Here is a 20,323-nt window from a genome sequence, read left to right as displayed (position 1 = left end):
AGTTGTTTTCAAAGTAGACATTTATAGTATGTTTGGTTTTAAGTACTTATTTAATTATTATATTAAAGTATGAAGTTTAATAATATGTTTTCCGCTACGAAATTATGAATAAGTTGATACGTTATCACACGGGCGACAATGCTTTGGTAATCTCTATGTTTTATATTGAAAAGGTATTTTTGGAAAGAGAGAATTATCGGGGTGGTTACAATAAAAGTAGGGCAAAAGCATGAAATTCTATCCCCCTTGAAGAAAACGGGTTACGCCTGTATATCGCACTCTATGAGGACTCTGGGCCTTATTCGGTAAGTTGATAATTTATACCTTTAAAAGGTAAGTTGGTTGTTGGCTATGTTCAATAAATAAGAAGGATTGAAATAAAGAAGGAATTAATCTTGGGTTGTAAGTTGTATGATCGCTTATTTAATCTTAAGATAAAAAGGAATAAAGTTGTGAATGTTTGATTATATTATTTGTATTTCTTGTGGGTCATAACAAGTAATAATTGGTAAATCATGTAAAGTGAAACTTGGATAGTAATAAACTTTAGACTGGCGCACGTCTGAAGTTGGACAATCAGGAGTTGCGGTTCATGGTGGTCGTGCCATGGCTTAATTTGGGCATTAGATTGATCATCATTCCTATTTTTTTAAAAGATTCCTCGATATCGTAGGTCATTTGGAATACGGAGTCACGCCCGTATTTCGCCTTCCAAAGGGAATACTGGTTTTTATATGAGACAACTCGGTTCAATGAATATTCCATTAAAATAATAAAAAGAATGTTAAAGTTTAGTTCAGTAAAAGTTATCCACAAATTGTTATGTTGTTATTTTTCTATGCTTAATATTTATTAGTATCAAGTTAGGAATGTTTATTTATTATTATGTAGTACTCAACTTTGCTGACTACGTTCTTTGTTTGTATGGAATATCTATATCAGGGTCATTGTGAAATACGTGCACGTATTTCGTCTTTCAAAGGGAAGGTTGGTTTTTAGATGAGACAACTCGGTCCAATGACTATTCCATTAAAGTAATAAAAAGATTGTTAAAGTTTAGTTCAGTAAAAGTTATCGGTAGATTGTTATGTTGTTATTTATCCCTGCTTAATATTTATTAGTATTATCTTAGAAATGTTTATTTATTATTATGTAGTACTCAGTTTTGCTGACTACGTGCTTCGTTTGTATGTGTTGATCATGACTTTGCGTTATTGATCATGTGATAACTCATTCTTGGTGAGCAGATTCTTTAGTGCATTGACATCTACAAGTGTGCAGATGTTGCATCATGGGAATTTGAGAATGGAGAGCTTGTGTAACAAATTGATCTATTGTTTTATAGTTGATACATTTACATTTAAGTTTGGTTTGAAGTTAAAGTTAACAATGTTGCTTGATTTTAAAGTTATTTCGTTAATTATCATATTTCGATTCTAAAGTTTATTTATATGTAATCCGCTGCAAAATTTTGAATAAGCCGATACGTTATCACACAGACAATAATGCTTTGATGATTCTCTAAATTCATATTAAAAATGTATTTTGGAAAAGAGAGAATTATTGGGGTGTTACATTCACTATGTATTTCAAAAATCCACTATATATTGTACTAAATTCAACTTATATATTTTACTAAATTCAACTTATATATTTTACTAAATTCATTTTATATATTTCATTATTATTCATTTATTGCATTACCAAGCATGAGTGGTTTTATTACAAAATTATTAGTATTTTTTGGAATAATTACCAGCCAAAAATATCTTTTAATGCCAAAAATACTAATTACTTTTGGAATGGCAATTGGAATGATTTTAACTCCTATTTATTCATTATCTATGTTACGTCAAATGTTTTATGGATATAAATTATTTAACATTACAAACTCTTCTTTTTTGATTCTGGGCCGCAAGAGTTGTTTGTTTCGACTTCTATCTTTCTACCTGTAATAGGTATTGGCATTTACCCGTATTTCGTTCTCTCACTATCAGTTGAGAAAGTAGAAGCTATTTTTTTCAATTTTTTTAATAGATAGATTTCTTTTCATTTCATTATTTAACAATTGTATTGTTGTTTTTATTATAATCTTAACTTATTATTTCTTTATTTTACTTTAATTTTTATCAACTAATATGCCTTTATTTAGTTTCAAAATTTTTAAATTAAATATTAAGTCAATCTAAATTTAACTGTACTCTATTTGACCTGAAAACAGTAAACTTGAACTTCATCATTAGAACACAGCGTACACCTAAACTTTTAAATCGAATTCACTTGACCTAACCTAATGCAGACCAAACCCCAAAAATATGACCTACGAGCTACGATATTCCTCACCTAAACGAATAAATGATCCCATATTGTCACCCCTAGAGATGGCAATGTAATACTCCGTATTTTTGGAGTTAATTCTTTATAATTAAGAAAATTTAAAGAATATAATTAAAAGGTATTTTAGTAATAATAATAATAGAATAATAATAATATAGTTCGGGTTAGTTAATTTCGCAATTTAAAAGATTAAACCGAATCCTACTAGACCTAAGTATGCCACACTACAAATAGAGAGAAATAGAATAAAAAAAATTAGAAAAAAACCCTAAGTTTCTCTCTCCTCTCTCAGCCGTTTTTCATTCTCCCTTCTCTCTCAATCTCTCTTTCTCTCGGTCGTTTCTCTCTCATTCGCTCCCTCTGATTCTTCCTTCTCTCTCTTTCTTCTTCACCGTCCTCTGTGCGGTACTTGAGCTGTCGCTACTGTGACGACAACCAGGGTTGGACGAGTGTGTTCGAGTGCAAGCGAAGTGCGAACAAGGGTGTGGAGGGTAGGGTGTGTGCGAGGGTGCTGTAGATCGACAGTGGTGTCGAGGGCCGGGTGAAGCGCTCAAAGGTGTTGCGGTGTGACGTGCAAGCGACGAGGAGTTGTGCGAGTGTGGTGCAGTGCGGTGCGACGTGCGAGTGACGAGGGTTGCGAGGGGCTTGGAGGTTTGTGCGAGCCTTCGACGTGGTTAGGCTGTGTGTGGACCATGAGGGTGCTGTTCGTCGTGCGTTGCTGCTGTGGTGGTGCGAAGTGACGTGCGCGAGAGTTCCGGTGTCGGAGTTCGGTTGCCGGCGAAATTAAGGGGTATAAAACCTAATATGTATATGATATTATATTAGTTTAATATTATATTCTGTTTTTATATTAATTTTAAGTTGTAAGTAATTAATTTGTAGTTTGAGTAAATTAGTAACTAATTAAGTTGTATAATTAGTTTAAGTTATTAATCTGATTTAAGTTGTAAATCTGATTTAAGGGTTGTAATTAAATAAGGTGGGAAGTAAAGAAATTAGATTATTGTTATTAGTTGGAAGTATAACCTTGCTATGCGAACCTAATTTTGGATATTGGACATATGACTTGAATGGACTTGGTAAAGGTAGTGGTATATTACACTAACTAAAATCAATTTTGCTCACTAAAATCGACCTTTAAAAGACGCTAAACTCAATAGAATAGAAAAGAAAAGGAAGTTCATAAACAATGAGTTTCGCTATCGTTTATATTTCGAATTACTAAGTCGTTATAGTTAGTTACGTATTAGTTGATAATATTATCAAGGACGTAGCACTTAAGTATTTACTTAATCGTTTAGGTCCCAATTTCATAAGCGGAACATTTGGTTAAGACAGCGAAAATTCTCCGTTACAAGGTACGTACGCGTACCAGTTTAGTTACAAGTACTAGTATCTTGATTAGGTTGCGATTTACTCTATTGGAACCTAGAATCATGATAGGGAACGTTTTGATTGTTGAGATTGTTTGGTAACATGTTTATGACTGGAAATCGATATGTTGCATTGGAATGCGTGATTCTATCGTATTATGAACATGAGTATTGTATTCGTATTATCTGATCTATGGTGTAACAAGAGTGTTACAAGAGAAAAGATTTGAGTACTGTAACTAAGAAAACATGTTAAAGGATTCTATGTTGTTGTGATATGAATGGACAGTATTAAAAGGGAACTATGGCAATAAACTTGTAGTTGGACTCCCTACAAGTGATGAACAATGAGGGGAGTGTGGGACTTGTTTTACACTCCTACGCAGACCTACTGTGACGACAGTAGTGTCCTTATAAATTTTGATAACTCAAGTAGGCGGAAGGTTCCGTACGATCTTGGGGGTATGCATACTAAGGTGATGGGTGTGAGACGGAACGAAACCGTATTTGCATTTCATCTAATAGACCAAGTTGTCTATTAAGGATTAAGTAGCCCGTATTATTCTAGTAAGATGATGGTGCCCGTTCGCTGCCAACTAAATAAAGAGTAAATGATGTAACGTATTGTAGTATCATGCTTAGGATTGTTCATTATTGCTTTGTTTATGTTTATATGCATTCAATGGTTCATTATGGACTCAACATAGCTGATTGTGTGTTATTATGTGTTTGTTGACCTATGATGAACCATTGATGCTACAATGGGGAGCAGATTAGGTGTACTGGTGCTGTTGCATGATACCGAACATACGGGGGATAGTCTTTAGTATTTGAACTTTAAATTTAAATTAAGTACTATAAGATTACTATGACTTACTTAATTGGTTTGTGGTTTGAATAAAAGGGATCGTTGATGATTCCGGAGTTGTAGTTACACTTTTATTTTCGCTGCATTTCAGTTTTCGAGACAATGATTTGAGTTAACGTTCTTTCTTATTATGCCTTGCGTTTCATCGCGGTGGTAACACTTCCAAAGTCGATGCGACGTAGACGTAGACGTGTATGGATTTTGGGGGTGTTACAGGCAATAGGTAGAATTTTAACAAGGTCCTTTAGGATCCAAATCCACATCCATTTTTTTAGGCAAGGATCCAGATCCTACCCGGATTCACTGGGTAATAAGAATGATGATCCAAATTTGAAATCCGTATGGATCCTACGGATCTGGGTTCTAAAACAGATCATTGCCTATTGTCTTCAAACTATCCTAATTTTCACAATAATTAAAGATTTTAAATAATAAAGTCATCTAATATCAACCAAAAAAACATTTAATTTTTGAAAATAATAATTTCAACTACTTATATGCTACAACTATTCAATTATCAAACTGTAGATTAGTTATCAACGTAATTTTCGAACTCAATTATCCAGTAAATTCGTACAAAAATCATACATTAATTAGAAGAATCATGTGAAATTCAAGCGAAAATCCGTTTTACATGTAATAACTAATATTATAATATTATGATAATATAATATTAAATAATAATATTATAAAAACGGGTAAATGGATCTGGACCTGGATAATAATTTAGTACCCGGTCCGGATCCGTTTTCTCAAAAAGAATCTAGATCCTACCTGAATCCATAAAATTCAAAATTTGACGACCCAAATCTATCAAAAATGATTCTGAATCCACAAATCCCAATAGGATCGATTACCCACTATCATTTCTAGTCAAGTCACCCCTACGTACCCGTGCACATAATTTGCTCAATAGTTACCCCTACCCTACCATCTACATAGACGGACTACTACCGAATTGTTGAGTGCTGCAGCAGTAGCAAGTAGCAAACAGAGCCCACCGCCCTCGTCCTCCTCTCTGCTAGGTGCCGCCATTTCAATTTCTAAGCGTTTCTAGAAATCGTTTACGTTGAATGTGGGCTTCGCAGAGGTTTATTCCTCTTCTTACTCCCTATCTCTCTTCCCACTCCAAAACCTTCCTCTACCTCCCTTATTCTCCTCGTTTTCTCTCTCCTCTCAATCATCATCATCACCAACTCTTTCTCTCTCCTCCTCATTCTCTTCACTGCAGTGCTTCAGTCTCTGATCATAATTCAACCATGCCGCGTAAAAAGGTAATTGCTAGTTCTTCCTTTTTAGTTTTTCGAAATTATTTCTGAATTCTGAATTCTGAATGTTGATGTTTCGCTTAGTTCGACATATATAATATTGAATCAAAATAACACTAAATTGTATTACGTCTAATAACCTCAAATGTAGCCAAAAAAATTTGTTCAAAAAGTTCCTCTAAACAAAAATTTGACATAATCTATATTTAGCAAATGCCGACGAAAATTGACAAATTTTTTTTTTTACTTAATCTATATTTTTTTAGTAGTTGCGAGAATTCGAAGAATAACGGGGTGTTTGTTTAGGGGGATTAGGGGGTGGGAATGGGATATTATATCCTTATGGGTAGATATCCCATATTTATTTGAGGGGATATCTAAATTCCCATGTGAAGGAGAATGGGATTAAAACCCCTCTTATCCCACCAAAATAAGACATGGGGAGGGGCAGATATTAGGGAGGGGGATTATTTTTGGTTATGTTAAGGGACAAATTTACCCTTCATTAAAATATACTTCACTAATATTGCTGGCTTTTCTTTTGTTATCCTTCATTAAAATGGGTAAATTTGTAATTTAGCAATATATTCCCTACTTAATCCCACTAACATACCAAACAAAGGATTGGAATATATTTAATAAATTCCCACCTTCGAACTCCCATTCCCAATCCCATCCTCTAATCCCCAAACTCCCAATCCCTCATACCAAACGCCCCGCAAAGGCTTGAAAATGCCTATGAATTCCAATTTCCTTATAAGTTTGATTGATTTTGTTTCTACTAATTTGAAATTATGTCTGAATGTTGATGTTTGGCTTAGTTCGACATATTGAATGTTGAAACAAAAATAACGCCAAATTGTATTACGTCTAATAACCTCAAATGTAACAAAAATTGTTCAAAAAGTTCATCAAACAAAAATTTGACGTAATCTATGTATAGCAAATGCCGATGATAATTTGAAAAAAAAATTGACTTAATCTATATTTTTTTTGGTAGTTGCAAAAATTCGAAGAATAAAAGCTTGAAAATGCTTATGAATTTAAATTTCCTTACAAGTTTGATTGATTTTGTTTCTTGTAATTTGAAACTGAGAAGGGGAGGGGTGGTAATAGTAAGCAGGAAAAGTGGAAAGCGAAGTCGACTCCTAGTGAATCATCGTCAATGATGGAAGCTGCAATTGATGCTCACAGTGGGTTAAGCATCAGAGAAGATGCTGAAGCTGCCGCCGTTGCGAATCAGAATGCAATATTACCTGGACAAAGTTTGGCTTGGAAGCCTAAATCTCTTGGAACTTTGAGTCTTTCAAGTGAGAAGAATAGTGCTGCTTCTAGTACATTATTCAGTGGGAAAGTATTGGAGAACTTCAGTGTTGACAAGAACACTTACTCACATGCTCAAATAAGAGCTACCTTCTACCCGAAATTCGAGAATGAGAAGTCTGATCAGGAGGTATTCTTTTATCAGTCTTATTTATCATGGTCATCTGGGGGGGAATAGTAAATTGTTTATCTAAACATCTATACAAATATATTAAAAGGCGTGCGAAAACAAGGAATGTGCCACATGGCGCTCTCCCTAGGGAGTTTTAATTCAAGTAATCCATGTACAATAAAAAAATTAAGAAATTGCATAGTATAAGGTTTGATCCCGAGACCTCAAGTATATATACTAAAGTTTTAATCACTAGGCTAAGTTGTATTTAGTGTTATTATCATAAAGTATTATATTAATAAATGAAATTTTTTCTTACCCGGGGCATAGCCCGGGCCTAATAACTAGTTTCTTATTATTCAGTGCGAATGTGCGATGCACGGTTTGACAAATATATTGTTTTGTGAGTATTTAGTTACTTTAGTAAGCAGCCAGGTTGCTAAATTTTCCATATCTATGTAGTTGCTAACTTGTTTGTTATAATAATTTGATATTTGAATATATTTAATACCCATAGTTCCATATTGCGTATATATAAAGACTTGAATAGAAGTCATGTAGGTCAAATTGATCTGATAAAGGCGTTAAGTGCAGTAAATGCTATTCTGTAGTAATTTTGAAATGTTTAGTAGTAATATTTGTAATTCAGAAATGTTTAATAGTAATATTTGTGATGAATAATTATAGCAATATGTTATATCCACTATTTACATATCTTAGTGATAAATTAGTAGTTTCTTTTGATATCTATTATTGCTATTATTTTAGTTGTGGTTCTTCTCACTTCTTCAATGCTAATTTTTTGAGAAACCTATTGTAGTAATCTTACTCTAAGCTTTAATTTTGTTTATGTTAGTCTGAATGGCAATAACTTATTGAACTCCTGTCATGCAAGTAACTGCTTTCATGTCAAGCGTTGTATTCTCTTAGACACTGTACCAGCCTCTTTATTTACACAATCTGCATCACTGTGTTCACTTTCCCTTTTATGGTCTGTTTGGTATGATGGAAAATATTTTCGATGGAAAATGATTTTTTATGGAAAATATTTTTCGGTGAAAAATGCAAATGAATATTAGTTTTCTTTTTTTTGGTTTGATGGAAAACTATTAAGCTAAGAAGGGGAAATTGGAGATGTTGGAATGAGAGAGTGGAGGAAAATGGTTTTCCTTCAAATTTTGGAGGAAATTTTTTACAAATGGATGGATCACTCTTTTCCACCTTAATTTTCCTTTTCAAATCTCTTTTCTAACCAAGCAACGAATTATGGGAAAATCATTGTCTTGGAGAACATTTTTCTCCAAAAAAATGGAGCCTCAGTGCAGCAGTGGACTTCCATTTCATGATAGATGTACCTGAGATTAGATTGCCTGTGTTGAATATGCTGTCTGCCTTGTTACTTCCTCTTCCTCATCAGGAACCTATTTTTGTGCTTGCAGCTTCTGCGACTGATATTGAGTGCGGTCGAGAATTGGTTATTTTTTCCTACGCTGACTTAAGAGCTTTTGCACAATCGTTATTAACTTGGAGAGAAGTTCTGCAAAAGTCTGCCTTACATTAACACATTTTTCTGTTTAAATTATCTCCATTAGGTTCTTGTATGGTTATCTATGTAGTCTATAAAAAGGACTCTGCGACGTTCATTATGCTATGCTGTTGCACGAAAGCTATGTAGTTTGTCTTTTGTGTGGTGATCCACAAACAGAGGGGTTTGTCAGGAGAGCTAGATATATAATCTAGTTCCTAGCAATTAAGAGACGTTTGGAGACGCAAGCTTGTACTAGAAAAGGAATTGTATTACCCCCAGTTTACTATTGTGGAGAAAATAAATTTAGCAAGGAATTATCCGTATGTTCCTGTGCTTAAACTATTGGCTAGTTCAGCATTTGCAGAAAACTTTATTTTGATACACATCTCATATATTGCTGTGCCTTTTAAGGCTTAATCTAGGTTCAGCACCAAGGATTGCTTTATATTCAATACACATAATTGTGCATGACCTTCTAAGTTTTGTATCTTGCGTCATATTGAGGTTAATTTTTGTATCCAAAAATGTGTGAAGTGAATTCATCTACATCTCATTGGGTTATAATTTCCATATTTTTGCAATATTCTTCTGTTTATGTCATCACTTATGCAAATCTCTCTGTTCCAAAAAGTTGATAATGTTTTGGTAAAAGAAAAAGAAAAAGAAAAAGAAAAATTGGAGGAACATAATCTGCAACAACGCTTTGACTAGAATTTTCATCTTCTTATTTCTGTTTGCTATTATATAATTTCAAAAAGGAGAGGTTGACCAATATCTGGCAGTATCTGTACTGGTTTATTGTAGACAGCAGAAAATTTCCGTTTCTTAAAGTGCTTCATTATGTGCATTATGTAAAATTATGTGAATATAAAGTGGTGGGTAGTCATGTAATGTGTGACTTGGCTTTCCAATTTCCACTGGTCATGTATCATGTGTTTGCTGCTTTACAGGCACAGTTTTAGCTAGTTATTTCTTTCTTGTATTCAGATAAGAACAAGGATGATTGAAATGGTCTCCAACGGGCTTGCTGTCATGGAGGTAGGGGATGGATTTTCATTTTTTTTACTTGTCATGCTTTTGATGTCAATTATTTGGATGTGTACATTAAGGATGTGAGGGCTAATAATTTATTTTGCTGGTGATTATTCAATCAATGCAGGTATCCCTCAAACACTCTGGGTCTCTTTTTATGTACGCTGGGCATGAAGGGGGAGCATACGCAAAGAACAGCTTTGGGAATATGTATGGTCTTATTTCAGTTTGCTGCTTAAGTATATCCCGTTTTTTGACATATGAATTCTGATATTGTTCTTCCGTGCTGGTATTCTTTGAAGCAAATTTATTAATACCCATTGGCTGCTGAGTGAAGGGCAAGCATTTTTGGGTCCCTGCCATAGTCTGTCATTGTTTCGATATAATTTTTTCTTCTAGTTGTTGAGCTAGGCATGAGGGGAAGTAGAAGTAAATAGTTTTTGAAACAACTACTTTTGATTATGGAAACTAATGTGATGTGAGTTATACTTAATGTCAATCCAATCCGCTGGAAAATTTTCCGTTGCCTTTTTTTGTTTACAATTCTGTTGCTACAGACAGCATGTGTTATTTTGTCACCAATATTCCACTGACAACTTTGTGACTAATTTACGCAACGAAACGACCTTTATTTGATTTTATTTTGCATTGTTGGAGTCTTGGAGAAGAATCTTAAGAACTTCTTTTAGACAGAGAAGATCTTAGTAATTTAAAGTAATACGAATTGTTGAGAAATTGGCGCATTGCTCGTCTTGGATGATCTAAGCTTTTTACTGATCTTGTGTCTCAGTATTGCCAATAGTTCCGTTTTAATTCCTGTCTGTGAGATTCCCTATGTCAGAATAGGAATGAGATCTTGCTCATGTTCTAAAATAATATTGAAGAGTTAGAGCTGTCAGTCTTGAATAATTATTTGGCTGTTACAAGTTCCTAACACAAAAGTCTTTTACTGGTCCAGATACACTGCAGTTGGGGTCTTTGTTCTCGGAAGGATGTTTCGCGAGGCATGGGGTACTCAAGCGAGTAATAAGCAGGCAGAATTCAATGACTTTCTTGAGGTAAGCTTGTTAATTATCATTATTTGGTGAAGTCATGTTAAAAATAGTGCTTGTATGATGTTGGGAGTATTGTGAGAAAGAATATGTGTGCAGCACAAGGAGTTACTTAGTTCAGATGGAATGTTCAGTAAAAGAGTAGTCTGAAGCTGGACTTTGTGAATTTGTCTTCCATCTTATTATTGTTTAAAGGAGCTGATGGTCTTATGACAAAGAGGCAGATAATCTTTGAATGAATGCACACTTGTAGTTGTTGCCTTTGCAGTGCTTGTGTGTAATTGTCTGATCTTTTAACTGTTTTAGTTTTCTGAATGAAAAGGGAATTATAAGAGAAGAGAAGAAGTCATCAGTAGTTTGTGACAATGTTTCGTGAACCCAAAAAAGTAGCCGAAGACACAAGAATAAGCTGTTAGTTATCTACGGGTTGCCTATAAGTATGGGTTGGAGAGATATGCAATATTACTTCTTAACAGGTCCGCTTCAATGGTATCTGGCTTCATGACCTACCATAAGCCAAATACACAGCATGTATTTCGAAGTTAAGCGAAGGAATTTATGAAGACCGAATACTAGATTGCAGTATAAGAACAGGGGATTTTGTCATATATCCGTATCACAATTTTGTCTACTAAAATAGTGACAGCGTGAAATTATCTTAATAATTGGCTGGAATAAGCACATGCAGAGTACTCCACAATTTTTTTTTGTTTGATTCTAGGGAGGTTTATTAGATTTAACTATCTAATGCTAACATTCATCAAAAAGATAATCTTGGAATTCTCCATTTGCAATATAACAAAAAAAGAAGGGTTAAAATTTAAAAATGGGAAAATAACCTAATATGGGCAGGTGCCTAGTTTGGACTCTCGCCGATATATTGGTATATGGAAACTTGATTAGAAGTTTCCGCTTCGTGTTTCGCAAAGGCAGATATCATTACTGACAATATTATGGGGGTCATGAATTACCAACGTTCATTACTTAGTGGAAACCATAGGGGATTTTCAGCTTTAACTTTGTTGTGCGTCCACAGAAGAGTAAATGAATATGGTTGTGTAAAGAAATTCCAACTTTCCATACAAATATACAATACATGGCTAATTAAGATCCTAATGTTAGCATTTATAACTATCAGAAGCAAAGGCGTTCTTTTAGAATGTTAATACGAAACTCATATTGTGAGAACATGGTGGAAAGACGACTGTCTAAGAGAGATTCACCCTTCACAGGCCTTGCTTCTTTCCTTTTTTTTCCTCTCTCCCCCCCCCCCCCCCCCCCCCTTTTTTTTTTTGGGGTGGGGGGAGGTGTCTTAGTAAAGAAACTTAAAACTCACCATTGTGAAGATTGTTTTCTTTTTGGAAACAAGATATGTTGTTTCTGATCTTTTGAAATTTCTTTATGCTGAAAATCTTTTTGGAGATTTTGTAAGAAGGTTGTGTCTTGATGAGTTGGCAGCCCGTGCGGTAGCGAGCATGGGACTTCAATCGTAAATTATCCCTAATTTCATTTCCGATACCATCATGCTGTATTGCTAAAAAAACGAGCCGATACTGTCCTATACTAAATGAAGATTATTAGATGTTTATGTTGGAATTTCCTACCATACCTAATTTTAGATATGTTCAGACCTTATTTACTTCCTGAATTTTGAGATATTCCAACCGAACCTAACAAAGGATGGAAACTATGAAAACTAAGATTATTTTTGAAAACGTTAGAATCTGTGGACTTCTCCTTGACTTCACTGTGAAAGCCGAAAGGCTCAATCAATTGAGTGCTCTGCTGTAGCATACTTTTCTGCCACTAGAAGATGTGCCATTAATCTAGTCTTTTGAATTGTGAGTTTGATAGGAAGAAGCAATTAATAGAAGTCTCTATCTTTGTTGACATTATGATGATTGCCATCATTTTGGTATGGCATCATCGTATCTAATGTTATGGTGGTTTTTGTTCGCTTCGTTATTGCTTCTGATTTATTATATTTTTCTGTTTAAGTTTTGGATGCTTTCCTTTCTTTTTAAAAACTTATTTTGAAGCTGTGTTATGTGATATTTTGTTTTCAATCACATGCCCTCTCAGAAAAATCGCATGTGCATATCAATGGAACTGGTAACTGCTGTCTTGGGTGATCATGGCCAGCGTCCTCGAGATGATTATGGTGGGATGCATACCCTTACTCTCATATTGAATAGCTGTTTTGGTTTTTTACTTTTGTATGCAGTATGCAGCCTTTGTATAGGATAGGAATATAGGATGCTTTCTTAGCGAAACTGCATTTATCTTATGTCTTTACTGTTTTTCTCCTTGGTCAAGGGACAAAAGAAGGATATAAGCTCTGAGCCCGAGAGGGATGGTTTCCTCAAACTAACTAGTTAAAGTGTTTGTGTTGTCACTTGTGTATGGTCAACTGTTGATGTTAAACATCTAAACCAGTTCTTGGTTAGGCGTAAAAAAGAAGGAAATTAGAATTTTGAACCAGTGAGTCTTCTGTACAGCACCGTGATGTCAGTCCACTGTATTGAAGCACCCTGATGATTGCCATCTTATGTTGCTTCTCCAGTTGTTGTGACCGCTGTTACGGAGTTGGGAGTCGGTAAACCCAAGTTTTATTCTACTCCTGAAGTAATTGCTTTTTGTCGGAAATGGCGGCTGCCAACAAATCATGTTTGGCTGTTCTCTACAAGGTAATTAACAGTGTTAATACTGGTTCCGGTTAGTTACTCTCCATTATTGATGGTTCTTTGTTACTGCTTTGTATGAGAGTTTCTATCTGTAGATTTTGTGCTATGCTTGGTACTTTTCTTGCAACTTTTAGGAGGGAATTTAAAAGAAACAGAAATTGGGAGGCAACGGAAGGTGGGGGGAGGTGAGGGAAGTTCCTTGTTCGGATTATGTCTAGCTTGGGCGGGGAAAGGGAAGGGGTGGCGGTGGGTATTTATTTTCTCTCCCTCTTTAACAAAGCTAATCCTTCCAGAGCAGGGATTTATATCGCGGATATGGTAGCAATCTCGATAGTAGTTGCCGAACCAATTCCGCTAACAGCCTGGCTTGGCGAACGCCTTGCGGCTGTTTGCGGCGTAACATGCTCAAAATCATTATTTATGGTGATGTCTTTCAGTTTTTCTATCCTGTTTAAGAGTTGGATTTGAAGGGAATGCTGACATTGTAATAATACTCCATGTGTTTCTTTTTGTTCTTCCTATTTTGACTTTTACGTTTGTCAATGCACGTCTTTGACCTTAAATATCTTTTATCATGTATTAGTAAAAATTATAATGACTAAATATTAATAAAATACTTCTGACGAATCAAACAAGACCTTACATGACTATATTTTTTTATCATATGTTGAAGATGATTTAGAAGATTCTCTTCAATTGTGAATAGTGACAAGATTGTAAATAGGAAGAACAAAAACGAACGGAGGGAGTAATGATAATAACAATAATAATGATAATAACGATAATAACAACAATAATGATAATAATAACAATAACAAACAATAATAAAAACAATAACACAATGACGACAATAACATCATCAACAACAACAACAACAAGAAGAACAACAACCATAACAATAATAGTTCTCTGAACTTAAGTGAATTGAACTAAGTTTGTTTGAACTGAGTTGAACTAAATTTGTTTGAACTAAAAATAATTTTACTTAATTTGTCTGAAGTGAACTGAATTTCCATTGATTCTGTCGATTCAAATAATATGCACATATATTAGAAAAGCATATATATCCTCTTTTTAAGAAACTTTCTATCGGACATAACCTTATATATATACATGTGTTTGTGTTTGTGTAAATGTCTACGCACACGCAAACACATATTATCCATCTCTTTCTTTAAGTCTTTCCTGGTTTTCCCAATGGGGTTTTTAGAAAAGACCTTTTTAGATCGTATATTACCATACTTTGACATCAAAAAACAAGATAGAAGTATCATAAAACAAGATAGGAGTACCAAAAAGTAAGAAGTTCCAAAAGTAGATAGAAATTGCAAAAGTAGGTTTTCTTTGGTTTCTTCATACCTTCCTTATAGGAAAAGCATAAAGAAACCAAGAGAACTTTATCTAATATCATTATTCTGATATTACTGTTCATGATGATGTGTACCTACATTCTGCAGAAAGTCGGTGACATCATTTTTTGCAGCATTTGATGCTTTATGTGAAGATGGAACAACAACGCCTGTATGCAAGGCATTGGACGAAATAGCAGATATCTCTATACAAGGTTTTCATCTACTGCTCATCTTTTGGTATAGAAGAATAAAAAAGATAATTTAATCAAGAGTAAGAAAGTGATTAGGTTATAACTAGGTTGTGGTTGTCTCATTTTTTGCCTTGCCCTGAATGCTTCAGTTTTGAAAATTAATTTTCTTTAGCATTTTTCTTACGGAAGCATAGCATATAAGGCTATTCACTTGGTGTGCTTGTGGGATGGATGCAGTTGTCTTCTTAGTACCGTCTCATTGATTTCATGCCTTAGGTTTTTGAAGATAATTAATATCTAATGTCTAATGTTATGGCATGAAGTTTTGGAACATAAGATTGTGAGGAAACTTCTTCTCTCTTTTTATTGTATTTCGTCACATGTATTCTAGGTTCATCTTTCAGGAATCGAGTGAAAATTGTAATAACTATGGATCGGGTGAATCTGACGATAGATTTTGATATATATATTTTAGCTTTCAAATATAGCACTACTGCCAAAGAAGAGTGTAAAACAATCAACGTGTAAGCTAATGTAGAAGTGGTTGCTCGTATGGATATAAAGTCTTCTAGGTTATCCTAGTTGATAGAAGTTCATTATATAAATTTTAGGATCAACTATGTCTTAAACAAAAACTCCTAGAGTTCCTTGTTGATGGTGTTTTTGTTCGGGGGTTTCAAGGAAAGGAAAAAGAATCATGGACCTCATTTTCCTTTGTGAGTGTTTGGTTCTTGTTTTTCGCAATTCCCTTTTCTCATTTATCCTCGTTGGTTTACTCCTAAACCCCCTTATGTTTCCCTAGTCCACCCCAATTTATGTTCCCCAATTTTGGGGGTTTGACATCTCAACCCATTACCACCAACCTTTTACCAGTAATGCCATACTCCCGTCCATGTGATAAATGATTATGAGATCACCATATTACCACGTGTGCTGCAATCACTTTGCATAAATCTTTAGCATTGAAAATTGGCACCAAGAGCTAGATTGGTGACTGATCCATTCGTTCCCCCAATTTAAAAGCCAAAGTATCCGCTGCCACTACCCTCACTGCTTATTCATGGTCAAATCTGCCAACCAGTTTTCCCTGTGGTCAAAGCTCACACCATTTTAGTTTTAAAAAGCGCGCTTGCCTATGCATGGAGTGAGTCAAGCGCTAATAAAAACGCATATGAGAAGGCCGGCGCAGCGATATACGGCAAGCGCTCCAAGGCGCGCACCTCAGGCCGCCTTTGGCGAGGCGCCAGGCGCAGTGTCTTGGTCACTTTATGTAGAAACGCACAGGCCACCACTTTGTTGTTTTTCTTCGGATATGGCAACTAGGGGTGAACGATTCGGCATCGGCTCGGTCAAATCTTGGCTTGTGATGGCTCGGCTCGAATTCAAACTCGGCTCGAGATTGTGATGAGCCACCCGGAGCTAGACAAAGCTCGGCTCCAAAGCTCGTGAACTGGCTCGATTATACTTTTAGATAGAAAAATAATATATTTATATATATACATAAATATGTTAACATAGATATCACACAATAATAAGTTAATAGTTTCATTGTCTGAAAACTTAAATGAACCCAAGCCGAGCGGACCACAGTTCGGACTCGGCTCGATTGATAAGCAACCCTTGTGGCAACTACCCTTCTTTTTCTTTCTTCGATTTTGTGTTTTCTTTGGCCTCTTTTTGGTTCTCTCTCTCTAAGAGCGAATACCTGTCAAAAATAATTCCTAGCAAACCTCTTAACAATATAGTAGGGTAAGTAGAGTCGAATCCACATGGAAATGGTTATTTTTAATCCGGCTTTCAAGTTTGGAAAATCTAAACAAAGTCATGGATTTCGGATTGAAGGAATCAAACTAGTGGAATAATGATAATCAAATAAAAATGATGTGGGGTAATGGTTCACCATATTATTCATATCTAACAAATTAACGTCTTGTAGTCGGCGTTGCTGCTTTGTTTCTTATCTTGGTTTTCTCTCCTCTTCAACATGTCTCCCCCCCCCCCTCTTCTCTCTTTCCTTAATGTTACAAATTTTATGTACGCCTATTATGGTTGAATTTTTAAAAAGATTAGGATGGATTGTAGGGGACAAAGATCTGTATTACTACACTTTAAGAACTACTTCAATATATGTTTGACGTCTTGTGCAATGGAGAATAACTAATTGAAAGATAGTTGATGTATGTATCTTTGTTTGTGTTTAGGAACAAAGGATCACATAAAGGTGCAAGGTGAAATTCTTGAAGGTCTAGTTGCTCGTGTGGTAAGCGCAGACAGCTCAAAACATTTGGAAGAGGTTTTGACTGATGGTTCTCCTCCACCACCAAAAGGTGGTATTCTCCTCTAGACTTTTTGTATTACTGTTTTGAGCTTGGTTACTTGAGTAAATTGCTTTTATAGCGCTTCTTGAGCTTGATTACTTCATTAAATTGCTTTTATAGTGCTTCATGAAGGTCTTATAATTAAATGATGAATTATGGTCTCAATTTGTTAAGGACAAGATCTGGGTGGAAAACTTGTTGATGTCTTGACTCTCTTATCAATGGGCTTTAGAAAGTCCATAGGCAACTTACAGAAAGCACAAGAAAAAAGCAAAAATAAAAGACAAGATTTACGGTACTTGTATTGTTGAATTCCTTTGTTGTACTTACAACGTACACATTGATTAGATGCAAACATAGTAGCTTTTGCATCATCAATTAAGGCCAAATTCATTAAGAGAGTGGCCTACCGGTAGGAATGGCAATTGGTCGGATTTGGTTCTGAGTATGTAAGATTTGAATGCAAACTGCATGATAATCAGACCTTCAAGTTGCCTCCGAATCCGACTCCGAAAGTTCCTAATCCAACCCCGACTCTGATGACCTTCGCCACCTCTGACTCCGTATCTGCTCCGCTGCGACCCGATTTCCCAATAATTTCTTTTTTCCGGAACATGCAGAGCCAAAGCTGAAAAATTTTAATAATAAAAAACTGCTAATAATATTAATAAAAAAGGACTGATTTCGACATATTCAAATCCAAAAATCTAAATCTAAGAGATAAAACCAAAGCCATAATTCAGGGTGTGAAAGAAAGGACACTTTTCAAACTGTCAGATGTTTAATTTCTTTGACGAGGTGTTATTACAACTTATAATTCTTTTTCAAACTGTCAGATGTTTATTTTACTTAAGGAAAATGTTAGTTTATTGCTGCATAGTTGTTTGTTTCGGTTGCATCTTTTGTCAAATTCTAACAAGGAAGTTCAATTATTATTGTACAGTTGTTCATATCCTAGAAGGCAATTGTTTGTTTTTCAAGCGCTGTTGATCTTTCTGATTGTCAGCATTTGCTCATCACCAGTTTCTCAATGAAAAACTTAGTTTTTTCTGGTGATGACAGTCGTGCGATGAAAGCATTAAGCTTTAGGATCTAATTGTTCTGGTTGCTAAAGTTAGTTCTTATGTCGGCACCTATCTAATTTTCGACCCTAATACAAATCTATGCACGTCCTTGCATCTCAGACATACTCTTCTTTTCTTATTCAGAAAAAAATAATTTTATGTCTTTAGTATGATAACCTCCAAAATGCTTTTCCAACCAACATCCTTATTAGCTTGTCAGGTTTCAATTAAAAGGGTGTATGTACTAGGAACTGTAATTTAGCAAACCTTTTATACATCATGCTATCTATGCTATTCTAGTGAAACTTCCCCATCCAATCTGCTGACTTCAAACATCTGATGGTATGTCCTACATTCCTAATCCTACCACTGATTCCCTTTTAGACTGTTTGTTTCTCTATTTCTCAAATTCATATCTCACCAATTTTGCGTGCATTTTTACATTTGTATGTTTGAGATTAATTGGTTTATATCTTACCAACCCTTGATAACTGCCTTGTGCTTGCTGTGGCGTAATTTCAATTTCAAACCTCTACTTTCAGTATTACTTGATGAGACAGTTGGAATTTGTAGTTAGTCTTCTTATTCCATTTGCTTCGTATATTTATTTTTACATGCTCGATTACATATATTTCTGGAATGGAAATATCAAATATGGAGTGCGCTACATGAGTTTAATAATGACTTTTGTCAAATTGCAGCTCAGCAGGACTTGGGACCAACATTACGGGAAATTTGTGCTGCAAATAGATCTGATGAACAACAGGTGATGTGGTTTATGCTCTATGTAAATTGTAGTAATTGTTCATTGCCCTTACTTTATTGATTCATTGGTCTTCGTATCTGTCTTGCAGCAAATCAGAGCTCTTCTGGATGAAGTTGGTTCCTCGTTTTGCCCTAAATTTGTAGATTGGTTGGGGAAAGAGACAGATCATGTTCATTCTAGGATTGCTGATAGATCCGTTATCACAAAGTTTTTGCAAGCTCATCCAGCAGATTTTTCAACCAGAAAGTTGCAGGTTTGGCACAATAATTTCCATCGTCTTCTGTCTGAAGTCTGAATTGTCGGATTTTGTTCCTGTTCTTCTATATTTTGAGAAAATGGCTATTAATGGCATTGTGATTCCTAATCATAGAATTAAGTCATTTAGCTATTTACCTTTTATGAGGTTGCTGTCTGTCTGTCTGCCTTGAATCTTCCTGTGCTTCCTTTTTTTTTGTGTACCCATGGGGCTAAGATAACCATTTGATATTCACCTTTGTTTGTTTTTGAATATGTGTATTTTGGTTAGTGTACTGAATTATTATTACGTGAGTAAATTTTTATAATGAAAAATTGCCCTGTAATTCTTGGCAGTAAAATAAGGTTTTAGAAATTACCACAAGATATTACAGTAAGCTCAATTTCAACGCGTTGCTCTACGACATATTTTTTGGAACGGCTACTCTCAAGGCTCAAATCCATTACAGGGCCGAGTTTTTCTTCAGTGTTCTCAGTAGTATCTCACTCCCTCCATATGTTTGGAATGGAAGAAATTGTCCCATTATGTAGTAAAGTAGACATAAATTAGGGACAAAGACACTATCCAGATACTGAAAAAATATGTGGTAAACTTAAATCTACTTGATGGATAAAGTATTTTCTATATGGAATCAAGTTGCGCTGACTAAGATGCAAATAGTACTTCCTCATCTCTATAAGTATGCTCCAAATCCAAATGGCACCTTAACCAAGCCGAGAAAATTGTTGAGTGAAATTGGGTGGGTGGGTTTCTCGCACGGGCTAATCAAAAATATTTTAGAAGCAATTACAATGCTGAT

The 20,323-nt window shown here is 35.0% G+C and overlaps 1 protein-coding gene across 6 annotated transcripts in view; it reads left to right on the top strand.

Annotated features, from left to right (window-relative positions):
• The first annotated feature begins 5,518 nt into the window (after positions 1-5,518).
• LOC104883236 (hypothetical protein) overlaps positions 5,519-20,323 on the top strand; it is a 49,202-nt gene continuing 34,397 nt past the window's right edge. For 2 of the 6 annotated variants that reach the window (XR_008967754.1, XM_057392055.1), the window contains exons 1-11: positions 5,519-5,852; positions 6,946-7,299; positions 9,797-9,847; positions 9,969-10,051; positions 10,800-10,899; positions 12,976-13,054; positions 13,457-13,580; positions 15,035-15,141; positions 17,322-17,447; positions 19,204-19,268; positions 19,357-19,521. Coding sequence is in view for 5 of the 6 variants with exons in the window: in XM_057392055.1 (XP_057248038.1) it covers positions 5,652-5,852; positions 6,946-7,299; positions 9,797-9,847; positions 9,969-10,051; positions 10,800-10,899; positions 12,976-13,054; positions 13,457-13,580; positions 15,035-15,141; positions 17,322-17,447; positions 19,204-19,268; positions 19,357-19,521 (1,455 nt within the window). In the remaining variant the exon portion in view is untranslated. Of the gene's footprint in view, positions 5,853-6,945; positions 7,300-9,759; positions 9,848-9,968; positions 10,052-10,799; positions 10,900-12,975; positions 13,055-13,456; positions 13,581-15,034; positions 15,142-17,321; positions 17,448-19,203; positions 19,269-19,356; positions 19,522-20,323 lie in introns of those variants that run through there. The other 4 variants (XM_048636921.2, XM_010667717.4, XM_057392054.1 and 1 more) reach the window with 4 other exon arrangements.

Source organism: Beta vulgaris, chromosome 9 (genome assembly GCF_026745355.1).
Source record: "Beta vulgaris subsp. vulgaris cultivar EL10 chromosome 9, EL10.2, whole genome shotgun sequence".
In the NCBI taxonomy this organism is placed as follows: domain Eukaryota; kingdom Viridiplantae; phylum Streptophyta; class Magnoliopsida; order Caryophyllales; family Amaranthaceae; genus Beta; species Beta vulgaris.
Note: the sequence above shows the minus strand (reverse complement) of the source record. Positions and strands in the feature narration are given on the sequence as shown.